We start from the raw sequence: 27,547 nt of genomic DNA on the forward strand, positions 1-27,547 counted from the left end.
AAAATGACTATACTACCAAAAGCAATCTACAGATTCAGTGCAATCCCTATCAAACTACCAATGGCATTTTTCACAGAACTAGAACAAAAATTTCACAATTTTTATGGAAACACAAAAGACCCTGAATAGCCAAAGCAATCTTGAGAAACAAAAATGGAACTGGAGGAATCAGGCTCCCTGACTTCAGACTATACTACAAAGCTACAGTAATCAAGACAGTATGGTACTGCCACAAAAACAGAAATATAGATCAATGGAACAGGATAGAAAGCCCAGAGTTAAACCCATGCACATATGGTCACCTTATGTTTGATAAAGGAGGCAAAAATATTCAATGGAGAAAAGACAGCCTCTTCAATAAGTGTTGCTGGGAAAACTGGACAGCTACATGTAAAAGAATGAAAGTAGAACACTTCCTAACACCATACATAAAAATAAACTCCAAATGGATTAAAGACCTAAATGTAAGACCAGCCACTATAAAACTCTTAGAGGCGAACATAGGCAGAACACTCTATGAAATAAATCACAGCAGGATTGTTTTTGACCCACCTACTAGAGAAATGGAAATAAAAACAAAAATAAACAAATGGGACCTAATGAAACTTAAAAGCTTTTGCACAGCAAAGGAAACCATAAACAAGACAAAAAGACAACCCTCAGAATGGGAGAAAATATTTGCAAATGAAGCAATGACGAAGGATTAATCTCCAAAGTATACAAGCCGCTCATGCAGCTCAATATCAAAAAAACGTACAACCCCATCCAAAAATAGGCAGTAGACCTAAATAGACATTTCTCCAAAGAAGATATACAGTCTGCCAACAAACACATGAAAGGATGCTCAACATCACTCATCATTGGAGAAATGCAAATCAAAACTACAGTGAGGTATCACCACACAACAGTCAGAATGGCCATCAAAAAATCTACAAACAATAAATGTTGTAGAAGTTGTAGAGAAAAGGGAACCCTCTTGCACTGTTGGTGGGAGTGTAAATTGATGCAGTCAGTATGGAGAACAGTATGGAGGTTCCTTAAAAAACTAAAAATAGAACTACCATATGACCCAGCAATCCCACTACTCGGCACATACCCTGAGAAAACCATAAAACAAAAGGAGTCATGTACCACAAAGTTCATTGCAGCTCCATTTACAATAGCCAAGACATGGAAGCAACCTAGGTGTCCATCAACACATGAATGGATAAAGAAGATTTGGCACATGTATACAATGGAATATTACTCAGCCATAAAAGAAATGAAATTGAATTATTTGTAGTGAGGTGGATGGACCTAGAGTCTGTCATACAGAGTGAAGTAAGTCAGAAAGAGAAACACAAGTACTGTATGCTAACACATATATATGGAATCTAAGAAAAAAAAGTGGTTCTCATGAACCTAGGGGCAGGACAGGAATAAATACGCAGATGTAGAGGATGGACTTGAGGACATGGGGAGGGGGAGGGGGCATGTGAGAGAGTGGCATGGACATATATACACTACCAAATGTAAAATAGATAGCTAGTGGGAAGCAGCCACATAGCACAGGGAGATAGGCTTAGTGTTTTGTGACCACCTAGAGGGCTGGGATAGGGAGGGTGGGAGGGAGATGCAAGAGGGAGGGGATATGGAGATATATATATACATTGAGCTGATTCATTTTATTATACAGCAAAAACTAACACAACATTGTAAAGCAATTATACTCCAATAAAGATGTTAAAAATAAATAAATATATATTGGCAACTAAATCAATATGTTTTAAAAAACCCTTAGGGTCAAATCAAATCAAGGATACATTTGCAATTTCTTATCTACCCCTTAGTTTTCTGATGTGTAAGAGAAGAATGATAACATCTGTTCTGCCTCTGTAACAGGGTTATTTTGAGTGTCAGATTTGTCTAAATTTGTGTTTGTTTTATTTTAATTTTGAAATGATAAGAGAAAACAAGGTCGAGGAAAGAAGTTGAACAACGCTGACAAAGCAGGCTGGAGATTCGTAAGGTGACAAGATACCAAGAGGCCAACAGTGCAAGCACCGTGTCTCAACTTTCCTCAGTCTCCATAAAAAGCCGACTTCTCCATAGGCAGATCAGACTAGCCTACAACCATCTTCAGGAATCATGAGATCCTGAAATAGGAGAAGTAATTGACAAAAAGTAACAGTTCCTTGTCATGAAACAAGTCTGAGCTAGCTTAATAGATCCAGTTTGACTTTCCTCATTTGCAACATTATAATTCATCTTTCTCCTTGACTAATGACAATACGAAAAAATAGCCCACAGACATAATGTACCTACAAATGGGATAAGGTTTCCATGTTTGAAGGTATAAACTCAAAATTCTCAAAAGATAGGTAGATTTCTCTGACACCTTTCCACGAAATATCTCACAGGTAGGATTTGTTGGTGATCCTGCACATGTGTCTCAGTAAGAATATAAAGAAAATTGGGGAAATGCCCGAAAGGGAAAAGCGTAAGGTGACGTCCTGTGTTTTTTTCTGTTTCATTTTCAGATTTCACATTTTTCCTTCCATTATGCGGATGCACCACTAGAGGGCACCATACAGTTCTGCTTCCACACAACCTGTGGTGTAATGCTGGGTCTGACCTCCAGTTACTTCACTGAAAGCCCCACAGCTTTTGTCTGTCTTTAATCAGATCACATAGGGTCAACGTGTCTGCCTGAAGGAAGCTGCAGACCCATCCTTGACCCAAGGTCATTTCTCACTCCTCATGTCATTAGGAGCTATCTAATCCTTTCAAGTGACCAAGAGCAAAGCATCCATTCCTGTCCTGTGGCCTCAGGTTCATGAAGGGGGCTACATATGTCATCCAGCTGCCAGTACTGAGGACCATTTCCTGACTGCCCCTCAGCCTCTGTAGGGTGTTCTGCCGAATGCTGGAACTAGAACAAAGATCACAGGACCTACAGATACAAGAAAAGGGGTCGTGCAGGATAACAAATGAACCAGTGTGTGTAAGTACTGCAGGAGCTTCAAGACTGATGAATGAAGTGATTTTCCAGGAAAGCACGAGGTCTCATGAAGAAAAGGAGGCCAATCAGTCCGGGCTGAAGACGGTAAGAAATTGGATTTTAGGCTGAGTTTCCTTTTCTCCTTCCTGTCTTATTAGGGACCTCCACACAGGGGGAAACCTGAAGCTAAGGTATGATATAGGGAATATCTATCTATCATCTATCTATCTTTTTATATATATGTATACATATGTATATATTTATGTGTACATATAGAGAGCAGCTTCTGCTCCCCAAGACTGCCTGAGAGAAGTTACTTTCTTCTGCACTGCAATATTCATTTGTCATTTATTGATTTGACAAGTATTTACTATCAACTGTGCCCCAAACACTCAGTGGTAGATAAGATAGCCACAGGCGGGGCATGCCTGCTTAGAATGTATAGTCCACTGGGGACACAAAAATGATTGCAACACAATATGGTAAGTCCTGTAAAACGGGAGGAAGAGGGTACAGTATGAGTACAGAGCAGGGACGGACCCCTGACGCAGATGTTGGAAGTCAGGGAAGACTTCCCGGAAGAAGAACTATTGAATCGAGATCCTAAGCAGAATAGAAGTATGTCATGTGAGAAGCGCCTAAGCATGTTCCAGGCAGAAGTAACACAGCACAGAGGAAAAAAGAATCAAACAGGATTTTATTTCTGCATATACAATTTCCGAGCTTGCTGTTTTCCACTTACCTATTTTATCCCAAGTCTCCATATCAAATATTTTTGAAAACATGATTTTAACGGCTGCCTAATAGTCCCTTGTGAGGATAGTAACTAATTTATTTACCGATTTTCAAAGAGACATAGCATTTTCAAGGCTCATGCTAATTGCTTTCCCCTTAAAAATATAAAGTCATGTGAAGTAATCTTTATTGCTCATATTAATATCCAAAAAAACTCCTTTACTTGGCTCTCTGTTGAGAACAACTTCTGCAACCCAACCTGATATTCCCCCCCGCAGCAAATACTGAATTTAAGCCAGTCATTGGTTTGCTAAATATTGGTTACTATGAATTATTTGTAAATTTTGCTGCAATTGTCTTTCATTCATCGGTGGGGCCTTCAGAGGGGCTCCAGGATTCCAGGGCTTTCAGATTTTGCACTGTCCCTCCGAGTGCCACTCTGTGCCCCTCAGCCTCCTCCATGTCTGCATCTCAGCTCCCCTTCTATCCCTCAATCTCAGGGAGACTGAGATGTTAACAGATATTTATCTCCACCTTTTCCCCAGTAAATATTTTTCTCGGTGGCTCAGTTTCCTGAAGCTGCAAATATCCGTTTCATAAATATTGTTTTAAAACCATCTTTGGGTAAAAATAGAATCTATTTAACAAGTTGCTGACTTAGCAAATTGATTTTCTGGGCCAAGCAGGAAAGATATGCACGGACTCTTAGAGGAAGTGAGGTGTTTGAGGTAGAGTACCTAAACACCTTCTGAGCTGTTTCAGATCTAATTCCACCTCCCTTTAAAACTGACCTTCCTCGGATGGCCATACTTCACATTTCTTGTCTCGTCATCCATTTATGCTTCCTTAGTGAGATGTGTTTGGAGGGAAACTCACCTCGCTGGTTCTGTGTGGGCCCTAGCTCTTCCATTCAAACTCTATTTTGAATTAAAGATTTCTTGCATCGCATGTATTCTTACATTGCTGTATGACTCGCATGGGTTGGAGAGTTTTTTCAAACCTCAGAGCACTCCAGTGGTAATTCCAGTTCTCCAATACATTTATTTTGTGTAAGAAGTCATTTTCTCCCTGGCCCACAAGAAACTCCACATTAAAAATGAGAATGTTCCTAGCTCTATTATAGTGACCTCAGCCTGGCTCAGACCCTAGTCTCAGGCCTTCACAGTCTAATTCTTGTTTGTCCAATTGGGTGGCTCCTGACTGCTACTACCTTACCAAGCCCACTGAATTTATGCAAAGTAAAGTTAACATGTAGCTGCCAGTTCCCTAAAGTGAAGATTTGACTGAACACTTTAATAATCCTGGTTAAGCAGATAACCACGTATCTTTACGGATAGACGGTTCACAACTTTGCATCATTTAAAAATGCCACCCGGCCTATCACCCAATGCCTGGAGAAGGTGGGCCTGAAAGATAACAGAGTGCAGGCTGAGGCCACAGATGTCACACCAGTCTTCCTTGGCGGATTTCTTGCACTGACCTTGGCAAGCGAGCTCATGATCTCAGGATGTACGGAAAAATGATCTTTGTGCTACTATTGTCAGGTAAGTGGAATTTTTTTTTCGCAGGGTGCTGTTATATGGGATATAGGATTATACATGCAAAGATAAACTATCCCATTTTAGTCCTATCTGACTTAAACGAATACCTAAACGAGTAGTACCTCAGATCCCAGTCTGGAGGATGGATTCTTATTGGGACTCCATGGAAGAAATGGCTCCAGGGGGCCCAGTAACTGTGACTGGATCACAGCACAGTTCCAGGATGCGAAGCATGCTTCAATCCTATGCCTAGCCAGAATTAAAAGAATTTTACCAAATACACTGAGAAACATCTCTGTGTGAAAGAATGTGTTGCTTTACTGGCATTTTCACAAGTTTAACTTCTAAGTTAGAAAGTCATTTGTGAAGGTGGTAGTGGATATACGGTCTTCAGTTTTCAAAAAAGTCTTCCAAAAAATTATGATTTCGTCCTTCTCCTGCCAAAAATGTACAAGCCACAAGCATGAACCCTGAATCCATGGGGGAGTTATTTCTCACATTGTGGTCCATTACTGAGGTGTAAGGTGGAAAAAACAAAAAAAGAAAGAACTCTTATTGGCTAAGGGGTTATGTGGTTTGGGGAGAAATCGAAATCCATTCATTAAAAACAGAAATAACATAGGCATATTATGAAGTGGTATCAAATTATCATTACTTTTGGCCTCTTCCCGAGAGTGTTAATGGTTAACGTCTTCTCAAATGGAGTGTTTATGTGTCAGAAATACTGGTGCCCGGCACATAGATAAGGAGCAGGCAATGACTTGAAATGTGTTTAGCCCCTCAAACGTGGTTGTAACTCGAGTTACAGCAAGCATCAAGGATCTACCAGGCGCTCTAGGAGATGGGGAAGGGATCCAGCATTTTCTAAGATACATCAGGGGATAGAGTAGTGTCATGGTTAAAGCACGGGCATGAAAGACAGAACTAGGTTCAAACCTGGCTTCACATCTGAAAGCTGGGGAAATTAAGCAAATTACTTTCCCTCTCTTGGCCTCAGCATCCATGTCTGTAAAATGCAGACAATGTTGGTACCTGCCTCCTAGTAAGCACCTAAGGACTAAACAAACTAATTACTGTAATGTCCTTACTCCAGTGCCTGGCACATAGTAAAGGAGTAAATAAGTATTTAGCTATGATAATAGTTATAAACTAGGAAACAAACCTGGGTATGGGATGGGGATTTCTGAGAAGTGATGGAGAATGGGAAAATTCCAGGAAAACAGAAGATTAACAAAGTTGCTCTAGTTTTTTTTAAGTGGCAAGGAATGAAAACATTTAGCTTGAAGAAAAGAAAACACGTGGAAGGAATGTGGCAGAATATTTAAATATATTCAGACATTTGTAGAGCTCTTACACAGAAGAGACAAGTGGTATTCATTGCGTGGTTCCAGAGGGCAAAGTGGGGTTACTCAATCGAATTAGACACATTACCCATTTGGGGGAGGGGTGGGGCGGAATATGTGGAAAGGATTCCTGGAAAAGTAAGAAATTCATTTCACCAGTGCTCAAGCAGGTAGTGCAGTAAGGCCTTAAATGAGGCTTCAGGAGGTCAGCAAGTTCAAGTGACTCCAAAGGCTGCCTTGGTCTCCAGGGCCAAGACTGTCATCATCTTTGCATCTTCTGGAACCCTCCAAAGCAGGGATCCCCAACCAGCCTGTTAGGAACCGGACCGCACAGCAGGAGGTGAGCGGCGGGCAAGGGAGTGAAGCTTCATCTGTATTTATAGCCACTCCCCATGGCTCGCATTACCGCCTGAACCATCCCCCCCAACACCCATCCCCTGGTCCATGGAAAAATGGTCTTCCATGAAACCGGTCCCTGGTGCCAAAAAGGTTGGGGACCGCTGCTCCAAAGAAACTCTCTTGATGTGACGACTTTATAGAATAATAGAAAGACACTGGAAAAAATTTCCCCCTCTTATTCATTAGTTGAAGAGGAGAATGTGAAAAGTGTGAGGAAATGAGGAAAAAAAAACTTATTTGCTTCTCCAGTAATCTTAAGGGTAAAGTCAAAACTTCTAATTCTAAGAGTATCAGATGTCATCCTCCTAATACAGAGTAAGTTTTTTTGAAATTATTTTATTCCCAATCCCTGAATTCATTCACTCATTTGTTCATTCAGTAATTACGTGTCAGATGACAAACACCGAGGCCACAGCAGTGAGATAAATGAGCTCCCAGAGTTGGAGTCCAGGGCGGGTGGGGGCAGATGGGGAGGGGGATACAGACATTCAGCAGAACAAGTAAATTATTAAAAGAAGAAAAGACAGTGAAAAATAGCACACAGAGAATTAAACCAGGGAAGGTGATGAACACAGTGCAGAAGGCTGATGTAGAGACGAGAAGCAGGAAATATTTCTCTGAGTTCGTAACATTTCTGATGAGAGCTGAACAATGAGAAGAGGCCAACCTTGCAAAATCTGGGGAAGGGCACTGGAGGTGGAGGAGACACGAAGGGCGAAAGTTCTAAGGCAGGGGAAGACATAGTGTGTTCAAGGAAAAGCCAAAGCTTTGATTTGAAAATCGGGTCCTGATGCTAAGAAGCCTTTGGAGAGAGCTCTGTGTCCCTGGACCATGATTAGCCATGTGCACCTTACCACACATGCCTGCAGACACACCATTAGAATGACTAAGCAAAGAAACAAGGCTTCTCCTTTTTCTTCAGTGATCCAAGAGGAGACCCTTTCTCTCCATTTAATTGTTATGGGAATGAGTTCCGAACTGGGTTTCAGGGACAACAGCACTCTAAATTTCTTAAAAGTCAAACCTGTGCTTCCTTTATGCATCCTCCACACTGCTAGGCACATAGTAGGCACTCAATTAATAATAGTTGCAGAAATGACAAATGACCAGAATTTTGCTGCAGGTTAGTTTAACTGTGGAGAATCAATTGACCCCCATGGGCCTCAGTTTTCTCCTGCCTCTTAAATAAAACACAGACTAGATGGCATCTAAAATCCCTTTCATCTCCACACTTCAATGATACCTCAAAGGTCAGCCTGAGATGATCTGTTAGGCTAGCTACCAAATCTATAAATCTCTAGTTTGATGCGAAATTTTTAGAAAGAAATGAACACTCTCACTATGAACTCCTGGAGAAGGATTTCTAAGAGGGGGAAGAAAAGACAGTATCTCAAAATTGACTTACACTGATTTTAAGTTGGAAAGTTGAATTTAACATTCTTGTGATGAATTTCTTTTTACTTTGGTCTCTAGAGGATGACCGAAAACATCTATGAACCTATTGGGGAAGCACATTTTAAATAATTTTCTCAAATGTCTTTATAGGTTATATTTTTACTAAAGCTGTCGCCGTAACTACTCCAGAAATAGGTGTTACAACTACAACATCAGGTAAGTTACCAACAAAAGCAGACGGGCAATAGATTTCCAGCCATTATTATCATATCTATATATTTAATAAGTAACTTTCTGTGTAGTTGTCTGTGATAAATGAACTAAATTAAAACTAAAGCAACAATACTGAAAAGAAATATTCCAGGGTTATCTCTGGGTGTTGGGATTGGAGGTCATTTTTTTCTGCTTTTTCATACCTTCTAAATTCTCTGTGAAAAGAATCATCAAATATAATTAGGAAAAGTTTTAAAAAACTTTTAAAATTAAACTGAACACACACAATCTTTGCTTTCTAAGATGTCTCTATCATTAAGCAATGCTGACAAACATTAACAGAGGAAAACCTAGACACCAGCATATTCATTTCATCGTGCTTATTACTACTGAAATAAACTTGGTTGTGATGTATACTGAAATTGATTTCAGGGATCTGACAGACAAAAGAGAAAGAATTGACAGTAAACGTATGAGATAACCCATGGTTACTATTTTCCCACTTTCTGTTTTTTTTTTTTAAATTGAAATATAGTTGATTTACAGTATTATATTAGTTTCAAGTGTGCAACGTAGTGATTCAATATTTTTATAGATTATACTCCATTTAAATCTATTATAAAATATTGACTATATTCCCTGTGCTGTACAATATATTCTTGTAGCTTATTTATTTTATACATAGTAGTTTGTACCTCTTAATCCCCTACCTCTATTTTGCCCCTACCCCATTCCCTCTCCCCACTGGTAACCACTAGTTTGTTCTCTATATCTGTGACTCTATTTCTGTTTTGTTATAGTCATTCATTTGTTTTATTTTTTAGATTCCACATTATAAGTGATAACATATAATATTTGTCCTTCTCTGATTTATTTCACAAGTATAGTACCTTTTAGGTCCATCCATGTTGTTGCTAATGGCAGAGTTTCATTCTTTTTTATGACTGAGTAATATTCCTGTGTGTGTGTGTGTGTGTGTGTGTGTGTGTGTGTGTGTACTGCATCTTCTTTACCCATTCATCTCTTGATGGACACTTAGGTTGCCTCTGTATCTTGGCTATTGTAAATAGTGCTGCTATGAACATTGGAGTTCATATATTTTTTGAAATTAGTGTTTTCATTTTCTTTCTATATATACCCAGGAGTGGAATTGCCGGATCATACGGTGGTTCTATTTTTAGTTTTTGGAGGAATCTCCGTACTGTTTTCCATAATGGCTGCACCAATTTACATTCCCACCAGCAGTGTACAAGGGTTCCTTTTTCTCCACATCCTTGCCAACATTTTGTTATTTGTAGATTTTTTGATGATAGCCATTCTGACAGGTGTGAGGTGATATTTCATTGTGGTTTTGATTTGCATTTCTCTGATGTTTAGCAATGTTGAGCATCTTTTCATGTGCCTGTTGTCCATATGTATGTCTTCTTTGGAAAAGGTCCATTTTCTGTTTTTTACAGGGCTTGTTTCTATTATGATACAATAACTCATCTCCAAGCCCCCAGCTGCCACACTTTATTAGCTAAGAGTATCTGGAAAGTGGCAGTATATAGAACCTTGGGATGCTTTATTCACTGAGAGACTCCTACCACATCTTGGGAGTCAGGCAGTGTTCTGACTCATGTCTGTTTCAGTAAAGTAAATGACTCCAAAAACACTGCAAGCCCCAAGTCACAAAACATTGTACATTCTTCCTTCAGTCCCCAAGCACCATACCAACCCCCAGTATAAAATGCAGGAGTAGAGTTCTGGCCTCAGCTTGTCTACAGCCTTATCTCCCTTGATATTTTAGATCTTTCCCCTTTTAATGGTCTTGCTGAAAATCAATTATCACAGATATATGAGTTTATTTCTAGACTCTCGATTCTATTCCATTGATCCTTAGAGCAGCGCCACACTGTTTTGATTACTGTTGCTTTGTAGTAAGTTTTGAAATTGTGAAATGTAAGTCATCCATCTTTGTATTTTTTCAAGATGATTTTGGCTATTTGGTGTCCCTAGCAATTCCATATGAATTTTAAGATCAGTTTTTCTGTTGTTGTAAACATTTATATAAATATATATGTATATATTTAACTCATTTATCTTAGTCAATAACTCCATATGATAGACAATTATTATCCCCATTTCATAAATTATGAAACAAAGGTACAGAGTGATTAAATCAGCTGCCCAAGGTCTCAGCCAGTAGTTAGTGAAATTAGTTTGAACCCAGGCATTCAGGCTCTAGAGTCTGTGCATTTAATCCAAATATGATATTGCCTTATTTGTCATACACATTGATGTTCCGAGCTTGGCCCTTCCTTACTCTTGCGGCATTGTCACTCAGTGTTCTGCTCGTGCTTTCACTAAAATGAAGCCTATAGTGAAGGCTGGTAGTCTGTCTTCTCCTTTTGGAGCAGCTAATGAACCCTAACTTTATGACTATGATGTTAACCTTCTGCTCCTTTTTATCTGGACTAGATAACTTTTTACCTAGGGCTCTCCCTTTGATATCGCCACTTATTTCTCTGTCATGATGATATTTAAAAATTGAAAGGAAAGGAAATAAACCCAAAGCACAAAATGTGAACATAGTGCATCTGTTGAAGGCAACTGGGAAGATGGATCGCGGCAATGACATTGCGTCTTACCAGGAGAAACACGGCACAAATTTGCCTCTTGGTACCCTCCCTGTTCTGTCAGGTACAGATCTCAAAATATCTTGTCAAGCAATTCAGCAATGTACCATTTTAATGGTACAGCACACATAGAAACTCTAACTGCTTTTATAGACCTTATATAAGCCGGATAAGGCTGTTGGAGTATGAAGCTAACTGGCCAATAGCTTGTGGGTGCCTTAAGTGGATTTCAATTGTGACAAGGGCTATTGACTCCCTTAGCCCCTCTGGAGGCCAGGTATTCAGATAGGGTATAGCCAGGTGTATCTATCAACAAGACATATTCAAGGACGATTAACACATAGTGAATGTACATTGCAACTCATTGTACACAGAGACAAACACATAAACATATATATGTATGAAAGAAACGTTCACAAAATCCTAACTGTCCTTACAATGTGTGATGTACTTTCACGTACTGTCTTCTATTTTATACAATTTAATTTTTTTAATGCCAGTGACAACTGAGTAAACTGATTTCATGGCCCCTTATAGCAGGAATTCACTATCTTGACTACATGTTGGAATCATTTGAGGGACTCTAAAAAGTACTGATGACTGAGTTCCACATCCAGAGATTCCAAATACACTAATGCCGGGGCCAACAAACTATAGCCCATGAGCCAAATCCAACCCACTACCTGCTTTTGTATAGCCTGAAAATTAAGAATGATTTTTACATTCTTAAGTGCTTAAAAAAACCAAAAGAATATTTTGTGACATGTGGATATTATATGAAATTTTAATCTGAGTGTCCATAAATAATTACTGGAACACAGCTGTACTCACTCATTTATACATTGGCTGATATATTGTCAGTGGCTGCTTTTGCCCTGTAACAACAGAACTATAGAGCTGTAACAGAGACTGACCTGCAAAGCCTAAAATGTTTTTTCTTTACCCCTTTACAGAAGAATGTTTACCAACTCTTACACTAAGGGATCCCAACCTAAAATTTAAAAACTCAGTTTTAGACTGAGGATTTTCCAGCTGAGTGCCTGTGGAGTTCCTTGGGGAAGCTCCCAGGTGGCTGTGGACATGGGGTATGAGGCTCCAGGCCTGGAACCCAGGTTTCCACCAGAGCCATTCCACTTTGTCTGTTTCACACACTGAGGAACTTACCCTTGGGAAGTGCATTACAGTGAAATCAAATGTCGGGGAGATGGGGTTTCCTAACACAAAAGCCCAAGAAATACCATCATTTAATATGGAAAAGTGTGAATGGTATTCTTTCTCAAGCAAATCAGGTTAATATCCAATCATTTTATGAATCTGTGCAACACAAGGTAAGGGTGACATAAGAACCTTTGAAAATGTAAGAAAAGATCTTAAAGATTAAGAAAATGAAGTTTCTACATGTTTATGTAGACTGGGACAATGGTTCTTGCTGCAGGCAACACATTAGACTCCAATGTTTGGGTACCACAGATGATTCTAACGTGCAGTCAAGAGTGAGTATGCTGATCTAATCTCTACTGTTCCTATTCATGGTTGTCCAGCCAGTGACAGGAAGTCTTGGTGGTGTGAGAACTTTGGGGTAAAGTTTTCATTTTTAATTAGAATTTTTCTCATCCAGTCTAACTTCCTTTAACCCCTAACCTAATACGTATAGGGAGTTTAGCTACAGAAATGCCAATATCTTAAAATAAAGCTGACACCTCTAAAGTATGTGAAATCTCCTTTAGTTCTGAGGATTTATGATAAGCAAAGAGTAACTGGACTGGAAGATGCTTCACTGGAAAAAGTGAGATTTCGGTTAACAAATTGCTACCAACCAGAAACATCTGGCCTTCCGTAACCTGGATCTGACACTACAAGTCACTCTGTCACTGTATGTTAGAGGAATAACCCTCCTACCCTCAGCTTCTGCACAAGGTGAATTATTATTTTTGCATCTTTTCAGTTAGCCCTGATTTGCTGCAAGGGAAGGCTTGCTTGAGAGTTAGTTGCCTAATTTGGTGAGAATTTCATCTTCTCTTAATGAAATTTATTTGGTGTCCTCATTCTTTATATTTTGCATAGATTATGGTAGACCTTGGCAGACAGTTCTGCAGTCAAGTAGATGGGAATTCAAACTCCAGCTCCACCATCTATCAGCTGCGTGATCTTAGGCAAATTAGGCCATGCTTCTGATCTTTGTTTTTCTCCTCTACACATGATGATTAATATATAATAATATGCTCTCAGGTAATTGTTTTGAAGAGAAAATGCCTATTATGTAGTAAATATACGTGTTGATTATGAATATTACCATCTCAGACATATGAATGTCTATGATTTTGGAATAATGAAGCACCTTAAAGGACATCTGTTCCTTCACTCTCATATTAGAAACGAGACACTGAGGCCCAAAAAAGTTCAGTGACTTACTCAGATCCCCAACCAATTAGTGGCAAAGCCAGGACCAGAATCCTGATCTCCTTTTGCCCTGGGATGATGAACAGAAATATCCCTTGCTTTCTATCTATCCAGGCTGAAGAATGCACAATGGCTGGGATTATAGGCTGGTTTTTCTCTCTCTTACTCTCTGGCTCAGCAATAGTTTGGAGCAATGAGGGTGACTAGAAGCTGGGCAGGACAGAACCAGGCTATAAAGTTCAGAGTTCCATGAGGGAAACCACTGTCCTAAGCCATAGCAGCTCCAAGGCAGACTCAGGGAGGAGCTGTTCTCTACTAAGTTAAGGAAGGCAGAGGTGCGACCCATTGGCTGCTGGGAACTGCCAAAGCAAGCCACTCTGCAGGTGAGCAGAAACTGGGTCATTGTGTTTGACATCTGGCCCACTAATTGCACCAGTGGACATGCTGTGTCCTTCTTTAAGAGCTATTAACCAGAGAGTGCACAAAATTTTGAGGGCTATTCAAAACACTAAGCTCAAATGTTATCCCATCAACAACTTTATCCTTTAGAAAGTTCAATTTTTCTAAATTGTAACTGGCTGCTTTGGCTTACTAAAACCTTTCCAAAAAAGAGAAATGAATAACAAGAGACAAGAGGGACATCTAACTATATTATCACAAGTTGACCCAAATTGAGTTTGCCAATCCTTTGGTTCAAGGGCAAAACTGAGTATTTCTTTTAAAGTATTGCTTCGTGGCAATAGCCTTCTCCAAACATCTTTCGGAATAGGCAAGAGCTCTGTTTGTACGTTCGTTCTGTAGAAAACAAAGAAGCCTGGCAGAAGGACATTGAGTTGGAAGCCAGCAGATGTGTTTTTTTCCCAGTTTTACCACAAATGAGCTGGGCAGAACTTCCACAAATACATTATCTATCAGTTTTCATGGTCATCACAATGCCAGAAAACTGTAGCACTTAGGAAATTTCCTTTTCTGACTTGGAAACTATTGAAAGCATTTCATAGGTGGGGTGTATCCTTATAAGAGTTGGCTTTTGTGAGATAAGACTTCTATCAACTGCAAGTCAGGAGGGAACCAAACTAAAACCAACAGCTGCGTAAAATGACTTTATCACATCCTGACAGGAGCTCGGTGGCTGGAAGTTTAGGCAGAGAGCAAAACTGTAGGGTGTTTGTCCAACGTTGCATTTTACCTTCTTTCTGATGACATTCCATGTGAGCAAGGTCAGCTGTTTGGGAGAGCTGTGTGGTTTAGTGGCTGGAAGCCAGAGAAGTGTGCCGGGAGACAGGACCTCCGTTCCCAACTGTGTCCCTAACCCCCAAGTCACCCCACCTCCTCCACACACTGGGAACAGTGTCAGGGGCCCTGTCATGTCCCTCCTGCAACACCCAGACACGGTTTTCATGACCAACCGTGAGGTCAGAGCAGTGAGGATAAGAGACAAAAGGGGTGAATGTTCTGGAACAATTCCGACGTCAGGCAAATATGAGATGACACCACCGTGCAAATTTGGAATGTTTAATATTCTGGGTGGTATATTCATTCATTCACTCCTTCCTTCCCAAATCTAAAATGAAGTGATTCAGTTCCAGTCCCTAATACGTACTTTGTGCAAAGTACCAAAGCAAACGCCATCTCACTACTTGGAGAATGAAAAAAATGTTTTTAACTGGGAGATGGAGGCCCTGCTAAACCTACCCTTCTATTCCATTTTGCGCTAATTCGCCACTTGAACATTAAACTCTTGTAGGTCTGAGAGGTTTGCCAACCTTGGCCTGCCAGCTGCCCCCGAGCCTCCACAGAAATGCACCTTGTACTCTTTCTTTCTCCATATTTTAGCCCACGTTATTTCTTTACCTTAATTCCTCCTCCTCCACATTTCTACCGAATACTCCACCCATCCTTCAAGCTTCAGCCAGTGATTCATTGCAAGTAGGCACGGGGCAAGAACTTCAGAGTAAGTTTTGAGAGCCCAGTGCAGCTAAGGAAATGTGCAGTGATGGCCCAAGACCCATCTGTTCCTGGGTGGCCAGATGCTGGAATGTCTTCAATGATACCACAAGGTAAATATGCTTCTCTTGGGGAGAGAGGGGGAATTTTTCAGGTATAGTCTGGATGTGTTCCTGCAACAGAAGTAAAGGGATTAAGGAAAAGACTCTCAGGTCAGTATTGCTAGAGCAGAAAACAGTTTTTCTTAGTGGCTATAGCAAGAGGACACTGAGAGCTAAGAGATATAATGGAAGTAGTACAATATATTGGTGTGAAAAAATCATCAAGATGAAGACTACGTGATTATTATAACAATTCTGGCCCTTAGGATGTCTGGGAATCTCAAGGACTTTAGTTGCCTTTTTTTGTGTGTACAATGCACCCCAATGTTCACCAGCTAATATGCTAAAACATCAAAAATCTTGCTGACAAGATCTCAACCAGGCAGAGATCTGGAAAGTGGGAATATTATAGGAAAGCAGCAGAATTTGTTCTCTGTTTTGTTCCTTACCTGCTGTGTTAAACTGAGCTCATCATTTAATTTTCAAATTTCTTTTCTATAAAGTAAGTTGGATTAAATAATCCAAAAGTCTTTGTAAGGTAAAATGTAAAAGTACATTCTGAATTAATTAGGACAATATTGAAATTGACCTTTATTCAGCGAACAAGGCAGACAGATTGAAAGCTGATTTAGCAACAGAAAAGGAGGGACCTAGAGCACAAGAGAAAAAGAAGCAGGAGAGAAACCCTTCCTGTTATCCAGCCTCTATGAGGTTCAGGCAAACCGTGTCTGTTGCTTAATGGCTACACATTTCCTTGGAATCTTTCTACCTAGTTGGCCCAACTGAAGACTATGTTGTAAAAAGCCCTGTTTAAAATCTGCTTATTCGTAGAAAGTTTGCAACTTCGCATGACTAAATATATCCCCGTTTGCCTATTAGCCAATTAGGGCCTTAGGAACCTGGGAGAGTAAAATAAATGTGAGCTCTATTGCTATCGATGTAGCACTAGGACATTCTTGGTGGTTGTTGGAGATATGTTTTGTGGGATCTGGGGTTCCTTCTCATGAATTGTGAAAGGAGCTCAAGTATCTGAGGATGTATAAAGAGATCTTCCTTTTGTTTCTCCTAAGCGACATTTTCCAATTAGGGGCTGGTTTATTTAATTTGAGGTGATGGATAAAATTCCTTAAATTGTTCCATATGAATTTATGTTAGAATAAAATTTAATTAAAAGTTTGTCTGTGTGATCAGAGCCCGTGTTCTTTCAAGCTGACACTGATTGTGAACTCTGGACTTTGAGGTCTCTGAGCCCTTTTCATACCACTAACCAAGCATGGGTATTCGTATCAAAACACTTATAAGGTTATCTATTTTTTTCAGAAAATGGAAGAATAACTATGACAAAGGTCATTTCACAGATCAGCTACAGAAATTAGATTGTTAAGCCAATGATGTTAAAAAACATTTTTTATCAAGTTCTTCTTAGGTCATTTATTTACTGACTGCAAGTTAGTATTTATTTATTTACTGTGCTGGTGGTTTTAGGTGACTTTAGTAAGAAATTGTATCAGAGAAACTAAACCTGGAGAATTAAAGCAGGTATTTCTAAGAACATACATGGAAAATTTCAGCCTCAAATCCATTTGGCCACCAATCAGTTTTTATAGCACGTGACACTCACCAATGGAACTTGGATAAAGCATGTGCAATTTTTGGAAATTGCCTCAAGGACATTGTTCCTCTCAACAACTTGTTGCCTTCAATGTTAGATATTCCTGAGTTCTGACTACAATTTAGAGGCTTGGGACTCCAGCCTCTGCTTCTTCAGAACAAAATTTCCACCAAATGGTCCTTTCCCTTGAGGAGTAGCTGGTAGAGAAGAAAGAAGTCTATCTCTTTCCTAGAGGGTTAAAATTGTTTTGCTAAAGTTCAAAACTAATTTTAATGATCTCTCTCTCCTTAAGCATTTTCTCATTTTGATAGCAAAAATGTTACAGACTTTGATTATCCCTAGCAAATTGTTTTCCCCTTCTCTCACTTTGTTTAAAATTATTCATATTCTTTTTTTGCTGTAATTTTCTGTCCCTTTAAGCCCTTAATCTATAGAGGCCTTCTCCACCAAAGGCAATGCTGACAAGTGATAAGGACCCTCTGTAAGGAGGAGTGTCCTGTTTTCAAAAGGACTGCATATCTTGACCACTATTGAACACAAGATGGGATCCTCTTCTAAAGAGTTCTGGGCATGGTTTTTTTGTTTGTTTTTCCCACATCATCCTTCATGCCATGGACGGTGATCCTCCCCAAATGAAAGTCTGGTTCAAACCCTTCATCGTCTTTCCAACTGCCTTGGCCCATGGAAATTCCATGCCATGGCCCACAACAAATGGAACTTCACTGCCTTCACTGCTTCTCACACCATATGCTGTAGCCACACAGATTCTTGTAGTTCCTCCAAACTGCCAGGATGTCTCAAGGGCCAGGACATCGCTGACCCTGCTGACTCTGTACCTAAATGTCCACATGGTTGGCCGGGTGAAACCCTAGACTTCCTTCAAGGTGGGTTCAGAAAACCCCTCCATGAGGTCTTTCCACCTCCTCCTTTTTCAGACAGAACTGACCACTGTCTCCTGTGCCTTCACTTCACCATCCCCTAAAATACTTCATTACACTTAGATTAAATTTTTACCTCTTGACTAAACTGGAATTTCCTTGATGGAAAGACCATGAATTATTTATTAATTCATTGTATTTCCTAGTACAAAAGAGACATGCCTACACACTCTTGTAAATAAACGAACAAGAGAATAAATACCCAAGGTGCCTAGGAACCATTGTCAGCTGAAAAAAATGCACAACCTAAAAGCTGAGAATTATGTTTTATTCGGTGGAATTTCTGAGGACTTAAGCCCAGAAGACAGCCTTTCAGGTCGCTCTGAGGGACTGCTCCGAAGAGGTAAGGGAAGAGCCAAGATATGTAGGAGTTTTACAGTAAAAACCAAGTAGTCAGAATATCAAAAGATTACTGTTAATTAAAGAAAACCAGACACCTCAAGTTAATAAATTTAGTGCTTCTCCATGTGTGGGAAGATGCAAGAGTCAGGGCCCATTGAAATCATTCCTTTGATCTGTACCTTAACTGTCTAGGGCCAGTAGTCCGCTTTCCTCCATCCTGAATCCCCTCAGGGTGCACAGTCTGGGGCAGCTGCAGTGGCTGACAGCTTGATGCTGCAATATCCTTTGTTTACTGATATGGCAGAAACTTTTTTCATCCACACCATCAAGGCCTATGGAACACATCTGGATTCTAACAGTCTATCGTAAGATTTCATTGAGCTTTACCACACCATGCCAAGCACTGGGAACTTTGCGGAGTTTTTAGTCTAAATCTAAGTAGGGGAGATCAGAGAAGATCTCCCAATATTATGCAACAACCTAAATGGGAAAACAGTTTGAAAAAGAATAGATATATGTATATGTATAACTGAATCACTTTGCTGTACACGTGAAACTACCACAACATTGTTAATCAACTATACTCCAATATAAAATTAAAAGTTTAAAAAAAAGAGAAAGAAAGAAAATGGCCTTGAACTGGGACCTGAAAAGCAGATAACTAGGCAAGTTAGGGCCACGAGAGGATATTTCAGGCAAAGGGAAGAATAGGCACACAAGGTCTGGGCATGGAGAAGAGTACGGCTCATTTGAGGAACCAAGAGATGACAGCATGGCTGGACCACAAGAGGAAATTGGAGTGGCAAGCAATGAGGCTGGGGAGACGGGGGGCTGGGTCACGCAGGGTCTTGAGGGTGTTCGCAAACAGGAGGGGGCACTGTCCCATAGACAGAACACACCTCCCTAACTAACCCCTGCAAATCCTGACTCAGACAGTCAGGAAGCCTGGAGGAGGGCCATCTTTGCACTCAATCAAAACTCCTAGGGCTTCCCTGGTGGCACAGTGGTTGAGAGTCTGCCTGCTGATGCAGGGGATGCGGGTTCGTGCCCCGGTCCGGGAAGATCCCACATGCCGCGCGGAGCGGCTGGGCCCGTGAGCCATGGCCACTGAGCCTGCGCGTCCGGAGCCTGTGCTCCGCAACAGGAGAGGCCACAACAGTGAGAGGCCCACGTACCGCAAAAAACAAACAAACAAACAAAACTCCTAGATGGCTTCAGTTAAACTTTTAACTTTTTAACTCATTTACCACTTAAAAACTTTAAATTTGGTATGGTTTTGTTTTTTCACTTCGGGATTTCTTTTCTTCTAGTTGTAAAATTGTGTGTGATCGAAATCTCAAAAATATTTTGTTGGTCTTCTGTAGATGCAGGTTTCCACTATCCTTACACTCATTCTGTGCATGCCACTTTGTCATGTGACTTGTTTAATTCATTGTTATGTTCATTTTAGATGCAATCTGGAAACTCACTTATGTGTTTCTGTATAAGAAATTGGCCAAACAATACATTGCTGTATGTCAATTATATCTCAATAAAACTGGAAGAAAAATTTTTAAACCAGAAAAGAAACTGGCCAAACATTTACAATTGTTAGTATTTCACTGAATACCTATTATGTACAGAGCCCTGTTCTAGTGCTGAGGAATTCAAAATGTGCCAGCCCTGGGATCTAGGAGCCCAGGACACTTGTTTCAGAAAAGCTCATTGGTATCCACAAGGGGTTATAAACGTGTGCCCTAAATGTGAATGAATGACACTGAACTGAAAGATGTAAAGAAGATGTAACACTAACTAAGAGAAATAGATGATTTTTGTTCATTACGTATCCTTTTTCATAATTTTTACATACTTTCATTGATTCCTAATGAAAATATTTCTTTCCATAATTTTAATCTGGGTATTTGATGAAACCTCAAAATTCCTGTCATCTGGTTATTGTTTAAAAACACTTGTTCTTAACAGATACACACTACTATATACAAAATAGATGAACAACAAGGACCTACTGTATAGCACAGGGAGCTATACTCAATATCTTGTAATAACCTATAACAGAAAAGAATCTGAAAAAGAATAGATGGATATATGTGTAACTGAATTCCTTTGCTGGATACTTAAAACATTTAAAATCAAGTATACAACAATTTAAAAAACACTCTTCTTCTTATATTATCTTTTACACCACCATCCCTGAATGTTGAAGGATAACTTAGAGATACAAGTTATTTGTCACACCATTTGCCTAATTTGTGTGGCAACTGTTTACATTACAAGTAATGAATCAAGCAGTATGACAAGTCAAGGAACAAGGTGAAAATAGGATTTATAGGAGAGGAGAAAATATTTCAGACAGTGTGGGTTCTTGCCTGAACAATTTGAAGGTGAACTGAGTAGCTGGCAGCTGGTAGAAAGAGGCAGGCCTTGGAAATCTGTCTTTCAGTAAACTGAGCAGAAGTGCCAAAGGCATTTTCAGTTCTTTGTGGATTCTCCAGGAAATCTTGAGCACTTAGCTGAGAAGCTAGGGTGATGCTGTCCTGAGAAGTGTCTGCAGGGGTCCTTCCACCCCCATACCATCATACTTGGGTACCAGTTCCTTCACTAAAGTGTCTCAAAAGAATGAGCAGAGATACCTCTGCAGAGTTTAGTGCACTGATGTTTGTCTCAGAATGGTATTAACTCTCATAAGAGTAAAAATAATACGAATGTTCAAAGTCAGAGATTCATAAATAAACTACAGTATTCATACAATGGAATACTATGCAGTCATTAAAAATCTTGTAATAGAAGAGTATTCAAAATATAGGGTATATGTTCATGGTATATATGTTTTAAATGCTATTTACATATTTAAACACAATTATTCCATATTTAGATGCAATAGCTAAAAGTTCAGATGATTATATACCAAGATGTTTAAAGTATCTATCTCTGGGTGGTGGAATGATAGATGAATTTTGTATTTTTCTTTGCCCTTTCTTGTATTTTCCAAGTTTAATTTATTCAATCTATTGCTTTTACAATAAAAATCTTCTTTAATTTATAAAACTTCATAAAAGAATTTATAAATTTATAAAACTTATTTTAAAATAAATGGACAATTGCTTAATTATAAAAACCAATTTATTATGTATTCAATGAGATCTTAAACGATACATGAGAATACATGTTCTGTATTTGTATTTGTGTGCATATATGTTTGGGGTAAAGAATAACCATGACCTAGAATTCATTACATCACTTGGTTATCTGGATCCTTAGCCAGTAATCTTAGATCAGAGCCAGCATTTCCTACAATTCTATTAGAGCTCGGAAATTCTACTTTTGAAAGAGAGAATGGATGGAGAACCTTAGAACTGACTCATCCTCTATCAAGCTAGAAGAAAACTAAATTTAATAGTGTCTTTGTTTTAGTTTTTACTGGGGAAATAGGATCGTACTGGGGAGGTGGAGGCATGGGGCAGAACTTCAGTCTTTGTATAACTGCTGCGAGTCTCTGTCTTTCTTTAACATGGACAGTTTTCCAAAGTTATGTAAAATGGTATGCAGACGCAGCTTCAAGCCGCCCCCCTTATAAGATCAATAATAATAGCCAAGCTGAATGTAACGTCCATTACATGCCAAGTACTGTACTAACTGATGAGTGTGTGAATACACACACATATATATATTTAACTAACTTAGTCCTCACAATGTCATTTTGAGGCAGGTATTATCATTTTACAGATGAGGAAATCAAGGCTCACTTTCCTCCTCTGTAAGGCCCTGTGATGTACAAATTCTGGAGCTGCCACTGGGAGAGATGTGGGATAAATTTGTCTTTTGTGACACGCTCTCTGGTCCACTCATCGCCTCATTCTTGATTCCTTTCTCAATTTCTCTCTTGTACAGCTTCGCTTTCCACCAACGGCTCAATATCAACCACTCCTAGTGGTCCAAAGAAAACCCCTCCTAGTACGCCTGTACCTACTACAGAAAAGGAAGAAGGTTTGTTCATATTTTAAAGCAGTTGCTCTGGAGTCACTGTTATGGTGCAACTCTATTTAATGGGACCTACCACTGTGGGGAAACTGTGACAAAGACTGAGAAATGGAAGCAAAGTAGACACAGTCCCTCCCACAGAGGAATTCTCACTTCTGGACTGCCACACTGAAAAAATACTGTGGGTTAAAACAATTAAAACAATCTAGCAAAACACATAAACAACGAATGTGACCATGAAATAGTGGGCCAGATAAAAGGGATCCAGTAGTGCAGTGGTGGTGGTGGTGGGGGGGGGGCTTGTGGTTAAACCCAGCTGGACTCAGCGAAGGGCTTGGCCCTGTCCCAGGTGCTGACCCTGAGTGAGTTGAACCCTGAGTTCCCCAAAGGGCCTCTGTCCTCTTAATTTTAAAATGGGACTCATTATACTTATCTCACAGTGTTCTCTAAGGATTAAATAAGAAAATGTGTGTAAAATTGCTTGGCTCAGAGCCTGGCACATCATAAGCGCCCAGTAAAATATAAGCCATCTGGGTGCTGAGATAAGAACGGTCAGGTGGCATTCACTCTCCCTCTGGTTATTTTTCTAGGGAGAAGAAGATGACTTTACAAGAGCAGGTTGAAAGTAGAAGGGGAGAGGGTCTTTTGTAGGTGGGGTTTAGGAAGGGTCCTCTGGATTTAAAATAAAGCCTCAAAGAAGACTTAGCGTGGCTACCGGATCATCAGCTAATAGAATCATTGAAAAAATACACTGAGATAAATGGAAGCAATGGATTTTCAGAAGGACAGAGAGCAAGAGAGGAAAATTAGGCTGAGTGCTTGGAACTAATTATTAGGTTTCTGGGTCCAGTTAAACAATCTAATTTTCAAAGTGATTGCAGTGTGAAGCCAACATGTTAGTGTCAAACCAGAAAGCATTGATGGGTCAACTCCAGACACACACGGTGCTACATGCCTTGAATCCTATGAATAAAGAATGGCATGGTGGGTGGGGCATTGTACTAAGTGTTTTCATGCATTAGCTGGTCTTATCCTCATAGGAACTCAAAGAGATGGGTATTATAATCTTCATTTGCCAAGAGAATACTGAAACACAGAGAAACTAAGTAACTCAGCAAGGCCACACAATGAGTAAGAGGCATACAGATGACTGAAACCCTATCTGTTTTATTCCAGAGCTCATACACCAGCCACCACTATCAACTGCCACAAAGATAGAGAAGACAAGCCCAGTTAACCTTTATGCATAAGTGCTAAAGAATGACCAAATATAACCAAGTCCTTGATTTGTATGTCATACAACATAGTGTGATATGTTATTCATAATATTTAAATTCAAGAAAATTGTGTGGCTACAGTAGTAAGGCAGCTTCTTGACATGAAATGGCATTTGGAGACAGCAGAAAAAGAAATATTAGCTGTGGACTGATAAGGGGGAGGTTAACTCCAGCGGAGCCTTAAAGCAACCGTATTAGAAACTTCTACAGAAAGGGAATCCAGTGGGACTGCTGGCAAAAACTTAGCTGAGACACAGTAAGGGTTTGGATCCTCATGGTGGCTGTGGCATAAATCTGGAAAATTGATAGCAACATGGCCTCTTTTGGGGTTGGACTGATGTCCATGCAGGATGATGGCTCAATATGTCTCCTTTCTGATCACCGTTTTTACATTTTTTAAAAATGCACTGCTTCTTGTGGAAGTCCACGGATGGTTCTTCCAATACTTTTTCACACCCTTCCCTTTAGTTCATGAGATGGTTTACTAATTTCTGATTCATGAAAACTTGTTGGGTAGTTGAAAGTAAATGTTGGAATTACTAATGTTAAGACTGACATTACCTCATACATTTTACTAGCTCACTGCTGAAAGTTGAACATTAGCTCTCTAAGCACAGTTAAGAAAAAGAAATCCACTAGACAGTCTGATTCCAAAATGGTATTTTTAAAACATGCCTTATGTTTTCTAACTTTATTTTGAAACGCTATCCTTTTAGCCGCAAGACAAAGATATCCACACAATTTCTCACAACCAGGTATGGTAATATTTGACGTGGAATGATGATCATTCCATTTAAAATTTTGTTTTGCTAGTTTTAAATGCCTATGAAAATAGAAATGTCAATTTTATTTTCTATGTTTATTTTCTTTCTTTTTTTGCTGTTTTTTTAATTGAAGTATAATTGCTGTATGATATTATATAAGTTACAGGTGTACTATATAGTGATTCACAATTTTTAAAAGTCATACTCCATTTATAGTTATTGTAAAATATTGGCTATATTCCCTGTGCTGTACAGTATATCCTGGTAGCTTATTTTATACATGATAGTTTGTACCTCTTACTCTCCTACCCCAATATTGACTGTCCTCCTTCCCTCTCCCCACTGGTAACCACTAGTTTATTTTAAAAACCAAGAGAGTATATGTTATTGACTTTAGTCACACAAAATTATAAAGGCAAACAAAATATGCTCTTTTCAAAATTAAAATAGGCATCTATAATTTCCTTAAACATTTTGGAAACAGCAATACATAATTTGATCATCATTTTTCTTTTAAGTTAGGTATTTTTTTAGCTTTCTAAGTAACTATGGGTACTTGAGAAAAGTCTAGAGCTTACAAAACACTGGAACTTCTCCCCTCCCTACTATAAAGAAAGCAAGGGGCTTAAAAATCACCTACTTAATTGGCACCAATCCAGAATAAATACAGACCATTCGTGTCTCCATCCGGATTTGTTCTGGGCCCTGTGCTACCAATTTGGAGCTATCTTCCCAATCCTCTCTAACTGGGGACTGTCGCTTCCCCACTTAGGTGCTGCTGTCGCTTTGGCTCTGGTTCATTTATGTGCTTATTTACTACTCTGCATCTCTAGGCCTCCCTTCCCACTTGGCCTGTGTCCATACTCACACCAGAAAAATGGATTGTATAACTGAGTCACTATCCCATAAATTAAAGCTAAGTGGAGAAGAAGGCTGGACAATACCAGTGATAGGAAAAGCCACTTTTACTTTTTTACCAGTAATAAGGCTTTTAAATATAAACTAGCCAAATAAATATGCTCTTTTCCCTGTATGCCTTGCCCTCAGTTCTATATACTTCATTTGGAAGCACTGCAAATATGCCGTGACTATGTGAGAGTACCTCTAACTTAAATTCTGTTTCACTCCCAACGTGTAAAAGATTTGAAAAAGATTTTTAGTGATTTTATTATAGACTACACATAAGGATACTATGGGGGAACAGAGGCTTAGAATATAGGTGAGCTGGATAGTAGTTACCAGTCTACTTCTAACTAGTTATCTCACCTAGTGTAACTTGAACTCATTAGACTTCTTTTCCTTTTATAACGTGATTATACCAGGTTCCTTCCAAATTTTTGATTCTATGATCTGTCCAATACTCTTTTATACATCAAGACATTATTTTCTCCCATATCACTGAAACTATGAAAGAGTCTGTGGTTTCTCCCTTATTGGGTAGAAGGTCCACATAGCTCTTATCCGTAATTAAACCTCTGGGGTCCTATAAACTCCACCGGACTTGGAGTTGAAACCCCTGAGTCTTGGTACTGTCGTTAGTTGTGTGACCTTGGACAAAAGATTTTACCACTTAAAGTCCCAGTTTCCCACGTGGTTACTGTGAAAAACCTAATTTTTGAAAAACTAAAATATACATAAAAGTTTATTAATGTACTTTCTATAAAAAAGACAAAGTGATATTACCCTGATTTTACCTGCTTTACTTTTCAATTGCTACGTCATTTACTTCACACTTTTGTAATTTGCTGCTTTATTTTTCTCTCACAGTAATAACAGTCATTATTTATTCTGTGATGGCTGTTATCATTGGAATTATCCTCATAAGTGCTCAGCTTATTGGCCTGCTGATAAAGGTGAGGACTCAGTTTTTAATTTTGCTGTAAATGATGGTGTAAATAGCTCTAGGAGGGTTTAGTCCTCTGCGTTCAACTAAACTCAAAGAGAAACAAAACTGCGTAAAACTCATCTTTTTCAACTGGACACATAGAAGTCACTGCATTACTCTAACAGAATTTTTTTTTTTTTTGCACTTGCCCTATAAAGAAACCCCCAATATAAATCTATCCCCATTTTCCAATGAAAGATCCTCCAAACTTTTTGTCTAACTTGATTTAATATATTTTGATGGATATGGATGAAATAGTCAAATTTCTAATTATAGTATCTAGTTTAATTTGTGTATGAAAAATATTTAAAATAACATGATATATTTATGCATGTTTAAAACGTTTGCTTTTTTAAATTCTCATATTTCCTGAGACAGATTTTTCAAACTCCACCTATGACTCTTCCAGCATGAGTGATTTTTTTTCACCCCTAAAATTAATTTTGAGTCTGTATGACAGAGTCCAACGCACACAACCTTTACTGTAACTTTCTTTATAAGACAGTTCGGACACACATTGGTGTGTGTGATTATAATGCTAGTAATTGGAACTATAATCATAGATCATTAAGTCCCTAGTCACAAAAGAGTGGTACAATTGAGTTCTTATTCACACTATTTTTTACCTCTCTTTGTGATCTCCATACTATAAACACTATATATTCTTTTAAAAAGGCTTGTTTAGATAGATAGCAATATTGCAATGGCAGGGCTATAACAAGTTTGACAGTAAATCTACATAAAGTTCCTTTGCCCTTTTCTTTTTTAACTATTTTTATTAGGTGATTTTGATAATCATACAAATCTATGATTGATTAGCATGACTCCATGTCAACGTATCTTCTCTAAATAATACTTTCTTAATAAAAGCAACGTAATTGAGAGTATCTACTCTAATATGAAAGATTTTGTAACGACTTGAATGGGAGATGACCCCTCGTTTGCAGTTTAAATGTTGGGGGAAAAGTAATCTCCTTGGGTTTGGGCATAGATGGCGAACTTAAATTTAGTTGTCTTCTCTCTTGGTTGATGATCTAAAATCTGAAAAAGTCAATGACATACTTAGTTGAGAAAATTCA

At 39.0% G+C, this 27,547-nt stretch overlaps 1 protein-coding gene across 3 annotated transcripts in view; it reads left to right on the plus strand.

Annotated features, from left to right (window-relative positions):
* The first annotated feature begins 5,104 nt into the window (after nt 1-5,104).
* Nucleotides 5,105-27,547, plus strand: part of GYPA (glycophorin A (MNS blood group)) — a 28,281-nt gene continuing 5,838 nt past the window's right edge. Inside the window, exons 1-5 of one of the 3 annotated variants that reach the window (XM_019926763.3) lie at nt 5,112-5,259; nt 8,544-8,609; nt 22,453-22,548; nt 24,536-24,574; nt 26,351-26,436. In XM_019926763.3, coding sequence (XP_019782322.1) covers nt 5,223-5,259; nt 8,544-8,609; nt 22,453-22,548; nt 24,536-24,574; nt 26,351-26,436 — 324 coding nt within the window. In that variant the 5' untranslated portion in view covers nt 5,112-5,222. Of the gene's footprint in view, nt 5,260-8,543; nt 8,610-15,554; nt 15,685-22,452; nt 22,549-24,535; nt 24,575-26,350; nt 26,437-27,547 lie in introns of those variants that run through there. The other 2 variants (XM_019926766.3, XM_019926765.3) reach the window with 2 other exon arrangements.

This window comes from Tursiops truncatus, chromosome 5, assembly GCF_011762595.2.
Source record: "Tursiops truncatus isolate mTurTru1 chromosome 5, mTurTru1.mat.Y, whole genome shotgun sequence".
NCBI lineage: Eukaryota > Metazoa > Chordata > Mammalia > Artiodactyla > Delphinidae > Tursiops > Tursiops truncatus.